Source organism: Amphibalanus amphitrite, unplaced genomic scaffold, assembly GCF_019059575.1.
Source record: "Amphibalanus amphitrite isolate SeventyFive unplaced genomic scaffold, NRLGWU_Aamphi_draft 000009F_arrow, whole genome shotgun sequence".
In the NCBI taxonomy this organism is placed as follows: Eukaryota; Metazoa; Arthropoda; class Thecostraca; order Balanomorpha; family Balanidae; genus Amphibalanus; species Amphibalanus amphitrite.
Window position 1 is genome coordinate 736605 of NW_024881505.1, and position 9074 is coordinate 745678.

General features: G+C 54.1%; 1 protein-coding gene across 1 annotated transcript; it reads left to right on the forward strand.

Annotated features, from left to right (window-relative positions):
• The first annotated feature begins 6408 nt into the window (after positions 1–6408).
• Positions 6409–8687, forward strand: LOC122380069 (PR domain zinc finger protein 8-like). Its single transcript, XM_043362867.1, has 2 exons — positions 6409–6956; positions 7230–8687. The coding sequence occupies exon 2, from the start codon at positions 7245–7247 to the stop codon at positions 7833–7835; it is 591 nt and encodes a 196-aa protein (XP_043218802.1). The 5' UTR covers positions 6409–6956; positions 7230–7244; the 3' UTR covers positions 7836–8687.
• The last annotated feature ends 387 nt before the right edge of the window (positions 8688–9074 follow it).

The following is a 9074-nucleotide window of genomic DNA, read 5'->3' on the forward strand; positions in this document are numbered from 1 at the left end:
CGGAAATTTATCTTGCGGAGGAGATAAAAGCGAAACATGCGCTGTTCTGCTCCTTTGTTTGGTGTCACTAATGCCATTTTTATGCTAATGCATAGCGCATCAATTTTATTAATTCAACTGCCTTTAATTCTAAGTTTGTCCGTCACCCATAAACTGCTGTAGCATATTTTGCCAACAAGAGCACATGTTATCTGAGCTCTGAAAGGATTGCTGTGTTATGCGGTCCTGTCTGTCACCCGTAACTAAAACATTGCTCACTCACCGTATCGGTATTGTATTCAAATAGTAAATGACTTAAAACCTCAGATCTCATCTCTTCCGGCACACGCACAGAAGCTGATTGGTATGCTGTGCCGCTGAACACCGCTGTCGTGCGGCACAGCCTACCCACCCGCCGCTCGCATTTCGGCGCTCTCCTCCGGCGTGTCTGCGGCGCCTCTCTGCTCACTCGCTCGGTGACGGACGTCTGTCCGGTGGCGGGTCGCTGAGGCGGCTGTGGCAGCTCTGCAGCAGCTGTTGCAGCCGGCAGCGGCAGCGCGACCCGCCCATTGTCGGTACGGACCGCAGAGACTCGCTCGGCGCCGCGGCCCGCCTGCTCAGTGGATCGATTCAATCGGTGGGAACACGCTGTAACAAATTGCTTTGATAAGAGCGCGCGCCGCGGCCGGCCGGCGCGGAGCGAGAGACAAGCTCTTTCTCATCCGGCCCAAGGGGCAGGATTGGATCGCACTCCGGCCGAGAGGGAGGGGAGCGGAGTCTGTTTTAAGCTGTCGTGGCTGCCCCGTGCTCAGTGGACTGCAATGATGTACTGGTGCCAAACAGAAGCGTTGGGTTAACGTTCTGGCTGCATTTACAAAAGTAAATAAATTGGCACCGTTTCAAAGCTATGTTGCAGCAGTACCTAAATGAAACAAAGCCACGGAGTTCATGTGTCATGTGAACAAGACTTCCCTGCAGTAATATTGGCGAGGAAAACATTCTCCCAACTGATTTTGGCCGCTGGTCAAAATGATGTTGGATAGTTGGCGTTGCCTCATTTATGTCAATTCTAACCAGAACGGGCATATGAATTGTGTATATAGTACCTCCATGTACCTCTATAATAAAAAGTATACTTCAAAGCTGTAATTGGTATTTGAATAAAGTTTTTTAAGATTTCTTATTTTACCTAGTGATGACTGACCTAATTTGTCATATACCGGGAAAATCATATCTATGTGCAACATCCCACCCAAATTATATGATATGAAAGCACCCGTGCCAGAAAATCTTTTCTCGCAGCCGGTTTTGATGTGTATAAATCTGCTACTGGGCGCGCTATATCGTTCCGTTGGCGGCGCTTCATATTTGGAATGTGCCACTCGGGTTTGATGCTCAGCCAGAAGGCAATAAAGCGATCTATCATCGGGCGAAATGGCGCCGGCGCCGCGCTGCCGCCCCGCGGCTGGCTGACCTGACCCGTTCAATCATACTGCGACGCTCCACGCGGGCCCTGTTACTCCCGCCGCGGCTGCTCCATATATAGACATTTGATATGAGGTCTTTAGGTTTGAGCACCCAGAATTATTACCTAGCTTAGCCGAATTTTAGATAATGATTTTGAATTGACCAAGCAATGTTAATCTTTCATTTTTGTGAACCTGCACTAAACGCCTTATCTATTATCCGCTTAAAATCGCATAAACTCCCCATGTAACGACTGCTAAGAATTTTACAATCAAGAACAAGCTAAATAAGGCCACGTAAGTAAAATTGTTTCGATGAAACAACATCAACATAGGGCACCATCTTCAGTTTCCATGTCAAAGTTGGCTCTTATGAATAGGCATACCTATCATTTCATAGACCTCTGTATACGGTATACAGAGGCCTATATGATCAATGATCATTTTAATCGTACAGGTATCCAGTTCCACCCGCTCCAGCTCCATCTATCCGGAAGGAATAAGAAAATATCCTATAAGTGGAAGCAGCTAAGATACCTTCCATGATCTTCACTACTTCATCAACATTTCAGGCCGACTGCGCTGTCTGTCGCTTCTCTCCTCAACTGGGGCCATTGTTTACTCCGAAGCGCCTCGACCCCCCCGCGCACCCGTCCCCGTAGGCTGGTGATACACCCGTCCCCGGCGGTTGGTGATACACCCGTCCCAGGCGGCTGGTGATACACCCGTCCCCGGTGGTTGGTGATACACCCGTCCCAGGCGGCTGGTGATACACCCGTCCCCGGTGGTTGGTAGCGCCTGTCGTCCCCGGCGGCTGGTAGCGCCTCCCGTCCCCGGCGGTCCGTGATGCACCGCCTGCTGTACATCACCGCCGCCAATCACTGCCGGCATCGCAAACAGGACGGCCGCCACTTCATCGTCCGTCGCGGCCGACGATCCAGCGCGGCAGATAGGGGCGGCGGAGACCGACGTGCCGCCGCTCCCGGGGACTGATACGGCCGGCGGCCGCGCCTCGCGACAGCGCAGACCGGCCGCGAGGTCTGGACACGAGAAAAGGTCGGTCTGAGATCGGGCTAGAGTCAGCCACAACAAGTCCATGCAGGAGAATCGGATTAAAAAGACACAAAAAAATTGTCACGCTCACAGAGAAGCTGACTGTTGCCGCAACTGTTATTTGTCACTTATTAAACCGATAGGCCAGGTGACAGCCGACAAGCTACAGAGGCATAACTCTCCACTTAAAAATGTTTTAACAATAAAAAAACGATCTTTGATGCTCGATTCTTTTAGGTGCTTATATCGGTGCCATTTTATTACCGCTTTGAGGACGCAAGTTCTACAGGCGCTCGCGTTACGAATGACAAAACGAGGTCCTTCCTGCTTGTGGATCCAAGCTATCCCAAGGCTTGACGAAAAACAAAACAAACAAAAAACTTAACATCCGTCACAGCAGATCTCCCAAATGCATTCTCCACCAACCAGACGACAGCTCTGGCGGAGTAGACAGACGGCCGTTGCCACAATCTAAATCGAGATGCTATCTTCGGTGCTGGCGGAACGAGTCGCGCTTGTCATCGGCCGACGACCGATGGCGCTCGGCTGGGAGCGACCGATGGCGGCGGCGCCGATATGCCGTCGCCGCCGCTTTATGACTCGCTGTAAGCTGTTTATGGTTATCATCGGCGGCGGCGTCTCGAGATAGGGTGCGAATAAAGCCGACCGCCGCGCCGTCACCGACTTGTTTTGATGTCGGCCCAGCCGCAGTTGCAACGACAGCGCAGCGGCGGCGGCGGCAGAAATGGCAGCGGCAGTGGCGATGCGGCCGCACCGTCAGAGGAAGGTCATATGACGATGTTCAGTGAAGAGTAAATGACCGACCACATCTTCTGCCTAACCGTATGTGTGAGATAAAGTATGAAATTTCGAATAAATGTTGCTGTTGCATGCATAATGGTGTAACTTCTGATGCCATAATATTTGCTAATTGCATTGCACTGTTAACGCGTCAGATATACTTTTATGCCCTCTGAGTGACCATTCGACTATGTGTAGAATAGACGATACCAAGCCCTCACAATTATAGCACCGAAGCTCCCTCATTTTCCCCAGTACATCCTGTTGGCCCCATGGAACTCCCCTGCGGTATACCTGCCACAGGCAGACACTAGCGGCCGCAGACGGACCGCGGTGCCCACTGACAGACCGCATTGCGCCCACTGACAGACCACTGTACCCACTGACAGACCGCATTGCGCCCACTGACAGACCACTGTACCCACTGACAGCCCACTGTACCCACTGACAGACCGCATTGCGCCCACTGACAGACCACTGTGCCCACTGACAGGTCAATCAGCCCGAGCGGGGCCGACCGGGCCGGCGGCGGCCCGCGCCTCCTGCCGACAGCGGCTGATGAGAGGCGCAGTGCGCTAATCCGATCACAGCGAGCTGCATCCATAACCGACTGACAGATTGGCCGCCCGAGCGACTCCTCTTCCGCCGCCCCCGCCCCCGCCCGCCGCCGACAGATAGATGTAGTAATTGGCCGCGGCCGGCCGAGTCAGCTGAGCGATCGAGGCGAAAGCGGCGCTCAGCCGCGCCGTTTTTGTCTGGCCATCCATCGCGTTGCCGCCGACCGAAATGGATGGAGCCGCCGGCGCGCAAGGTTGCACCAACGGCGGCCGTATGGGCGGCATTTTTAGTGGGCGCCATCGGCCGGCGAGCAGAGCGAACTTGGAGCGGTGATGACCGGCCGGGTGACGCCTTGGTGGCACTTGTCCGAGGGCATCTGACAGTTTTTATATTTATAGCCGTTGTATGTGTGGTATTTGTGGCTCTTTGTGGTCGTTGAACAATAAGTGCTACCAATGATACAAATAACGGTAGCATCTTTTTTTGCTGTGCGGTTAGGGGGATCGGCTCGCCGCCGGCCCGAGCTCTGCTCCTCGCTCCATGGCCGTCCCTCCGCCGCCGCAGAGTCCTCATCACGGGTGCACTATGGGCGCATTATGCAGATGCGCGTCCGCCGTTCCGCCAAATTGGCCGCGCTAAATAACCACCGGCGTCGTCCATCTATCTACATCATATGGGAGCTCGGCTCGGAAGGAGCAGCTTCTTGGCCGGCTGGGCAGACGGCGCGACCTGCGGCCAGCTGCTGTGGGGGTGTCCCGTCCCGCGTCCACTCTACTCCTCTCCCCTCCCCTCCTCCGCCCCTCTCCCCTCTGACCAGGCCCCAGCCTTATGTTTATGGAGCGGCGCTCTGTATAATACCGATCTGCGCTCGCGTATCCGGCCGCTCTTTTGTTGTCTCGTCAGACGGGGACGCGCTCGAGAATGTGATGTCCATGCGGCACCGCTAATGCGATCGGCACTGATGGCTGGCCGCCGTGTTTGCCATTCCTGTGTCGGCGGAGATGATCGCGGGGCTGCCGCGGCAGACCGACGCGTCATTAGCCAGAATTGATCTGTGTACGACCACGACGGTGATTTTGTACGAGGATGGGAGCGACGACAAGTAAATGAGCAACAGAACGTCAGGCAACTGTTTATATGGAATACAAATGACGTATGAATATGAGATAATGTATTGAGTAGATATGTATAACGGTAGGCAAATGCAAAGATTGTTGAATCGCGCCATTAGTAAGGACATATGACTTATGAGTATAAGAAGCGCTTGTCTGCATACATCCTTACGAACCTTACATATTCCCATCGAATTTCGGAGGCGCCAGATCACGTTAGCGGTCTCATCTCACCTTCACTTTCAGTGTCGGGTTCGCGGCACAGCGCCGGCGTTTTTGTGCCGATGCAGCCCGACAGATCCTGAAAGCAGGAGCCGAGAGCTCGCCACTGTATTGTCGTTATATTCGCCGAGCCATTCCGACCGGCAATATTAATCTTGGTTGAGAGTGGCTCTCAAATGGAGTGCGCCGATAACTGCGGCGGCGGCTGGTGGGCCACTCGCGGGTCGCGGCTCGCTCCCGTGATGGCTGTCGAGGGCCGTAGTGGAGCGCCGGCGCCGGCCCGCCTGATGGATCGACATTACAAGCCACGCCAGGTTGAGAGGCCGCCAGTGTTAACAGTCTCCGCCACTCGGGGTCGGCCGGAGTGATTCCATGGGGATTTACGGTCACCGCCCGGCGAGTGGCCAGCCATGGACCACGGCCAAGATTGTCACAAGTAGAGCCTTCTGCTTTCCTGAAAAGAATGCAAAAATTGTTTGCATGACACTAGCATTATTGACGTCTCTTTTTTAATAAATGTAAAAGCGCCTGAGCTTGTTAATCTGAAACGAATAATAATCGGCCGATTGAGATGCATGTCTTACTTAGCTGTTTACTCAGTAATATTGAAGTCATATGCTTTTGTCTCTTATCGGAGATATCTGTAAATCACACCATATGCAATATGCATATCACGTTCTGAACTCTGAACTTCGCTGACGTGTCCCCGAACTTCTGCCGTCGGTTCTGACGTAGCCCGCTGCTTCAGTATATTAGCACATCAGAGGGAAGTCACCTCCACTGTCGGTAGTTTGAGTAGGGACTCCAGAGAATCAGAAATGAGCGGACTTTTCTCTACGACGATCGCGGCTCGACCCGAGTCGCTCCCAGCACGACCCACGTCTCTACCAGCTCGACCCCGGCCCTGGCGCTCCCAGCTCGACCCGCGGCGCCCTTGACAGCGGCCATCATGTAGTTCGCTCACTCCAGCTGGTTGCCGATTCATGACGGCTGGTGCCGGCCACAACTTCCACCGTCTGACATATGGGCCGCCGGGGTCCGACCGTCCCTCCGCGGCGAGGCTGCGCTGCCGCCGCCGATACCGACGCGATGCGACGCGGGCCTCGTGCGGCGTCAGCGGGGCGTCGGTCAGATCTGAGCGGGGAGCGCGCGCCGAGAGGGGCCCCGTCGGAGCGGAATAATCGGCGGTGCCGGCGCGGCGGCCTTTGTCGGCGACCGGCAGACGGGCGGCCGGCGGCCGGGAGGGGAGCAGCTGCGACCGACGCTGTCGCCACCGACGAGCCAGTCTGTCCGACAGTCGCACAGACGGCGGCACAGACGGCGGCGCGGCGGTGACAGGGAGAGCGGTGCGAGGGACCGGCGGTGGAAAAACGGTGACATAGGAGGTGGCTAAGGCGGCGACATAACCGGTGGAGAGCAGCTGCTGACTCGGCCGCATCTTGTTGAGATAAGTGTTGTAGGACGAAGAGACGTCCAACTGCACCAGACGACGACGGCGACGAACAACTGCGGATCACCCAGAGCCAGTGGACCGTTACGAACAGCAGGCTGACGACATATGTTTACAGGAACCGGAAATTTTATCGACTTCAGACTGTGAACAACTGGAGATCGAAGACCGAGGGTTGAAAGCCCCGGTCAGAACTATCGTATTCCGTACTGACCCAGACACTGATTAGACAGGTAAACCAAGTCACCGGAGAGAGAAACTCGCAACATAAGCCTCAGCTGGGCAGCAAGCAGCCAGAAACGTTTTCGGGAAGAGGTGAGTCTTGCCGTTTGTGGAACAATATGTGAACAATGTATGAAAAGTACGAACTATGAACAGAGCTGGTTCGTTTTAACCGGTGTTTTTTTGTGGCTGTTTTATTGGGAGGATTGTTTACACAAGCTAATTTGGAGTCAGTAGTATTTATGTTTCTTTCTGTCAAATGAATGTCCCTGTCACCTAGGAAATACCTATTATCCGATTGTGTTCCTCACTACATTTGTGTTTGGCGTTGGACCTAACCTATCCCGGCTATTCCCTGTTTCTCAGGTCGGTCCAGCGAAGATGGCTGCCGAGCCATCCGCCTCTGCTCCGCCCCGGCCATCGCCGTGTGGCACCAAGCGCAGTTTCGACGTGGCGTTCTTAGTGTCCTCGGCCAGCGAGCCGGCGTCTCGCTGCAGTCCGCCGCCGGCCAAGGCGAGCAGCGCGTTCACGCGCGTCTGGCGGCCGGCGCCGGCCAGCCCGCCGGTATCGGCCGCGCTGCCGGCCGTCTCTGAGGAGGAGCGCACGGTGCCGCTGCAGCCGCGCGCCCTGCTGGCCGCCAAGCTGTCGCTGCCGCCGCGGCTGCCGCTGCCGTTCCCGCTGCAGACCGGGCTGGAGCTGCTACACAAGCCGCTGCTGCCGCCGCTGCCGGCCGGCGCGCTCAGCGCCATCCTGCCCGGACAGAACGTGTGCGCGCTCTGCCGCATCAGCTTCCGGATGACGTCCGACCTGGTGTACCACATGCGCTCGCACCACCGGCGGCAGGAGGACGGCCAGCGGCGCGCGCGCGAGGAGAAGCTGCGCTGCTCCGTCTGCGGCGAGACGTTCCGCGAGCGACACCACCTGACCCGACACATGACGGCGCACACGGAGCGAGACGGCGAAACCAGATGAGGACCGAACCCAGGGATAAGATGAAGGAACTATCGGGTGAGGCGAGAACACACGCGAAGCGAAGTCAGAGCGACACGGAGTGATAACCCCGAGGGGAGATGGGCAATGGACTTGCGACTGATTGCTTGATGTCGTGAATCCGTGGCTCTACATATATGCGAGATATGCAGCTCTCGTCACGTCGCCACCCACCTTCCTAGAAAGTGGGTCCCTCCACGTCCACGTCAGCCCCACGTCAGCCGAAGAAACTATTCGGCACTTGTTACGCACGAAACTCTGTGGTATGGCATATGCGGATGATGCAGCCAACGAAGGCTGCTGCGGACTTAAGATATGTAGAGCAAACATTTGATGATGTATGTTATGTACTTCCGTATGACAATGCATCCTGCTTCGGTCTTATAAAGCAGTTTCAACTAGTCAGATGATATCTATATGTAGGTATGTAGGACACCGACAGTGTACTAATTAACGTCTTACACAAAAGTGAAGCTTTTTGGTGATTGCAGTGTGTAGGTTTTTCTATACCTAAATTTACAGCCGTCGCAATTTACGTGCTGCCCTTTATCGCAAATGTTGCATTCATTTTCACACTTTGACTGCCTGCATATACTATTATACTACGCACAAGCTAACAGACTATAGGTAATTAGCACCTATATGAATAAATGTAATAGATTAGATTAGTCTTAAAAAGACTTGTAGAACGTTTAGATTTACAATACTATTACTGTGTAAAATGTCAACTTTCTATGTTGGTTTATAAGCCTCATTGAAACAAAGAACAATTGCAATAATTTGTGATGCCTTTGGTAATGGATTCAAAGGTGTTCTGACAATAAACGAAAAATAGTTATCTCCACGTTTCACTTAATTGAAAAGTAAATCAATCAGCTCAGTCACCTATAAACGATAATTGCCGGGATGTATAGGATGTATAGTGTATAACTAATGGCTAGTATACTAGTGGCATTTGCTTTTCCCCGCTGCAAACGGTTTGGCACGTCCCGATGCGAGTGGCCTCGGCCGCACAAAGCCGACTGCCAATACATGATTAATTAAGCTGCACCCACATCGAGGGGACTGGGGGAGATTTTCCGGAGATTTTTGGATTGACGCTGATCGAATCAGAAAATAATACAGCCAAATCAGATCAGCGGCGCCGAAAGGAGAGTGTTTCATGCATACTGAGTGCGGGCGGACACCACAGTGAGCCTGTCGTGGGGCTCAACTGAGAGT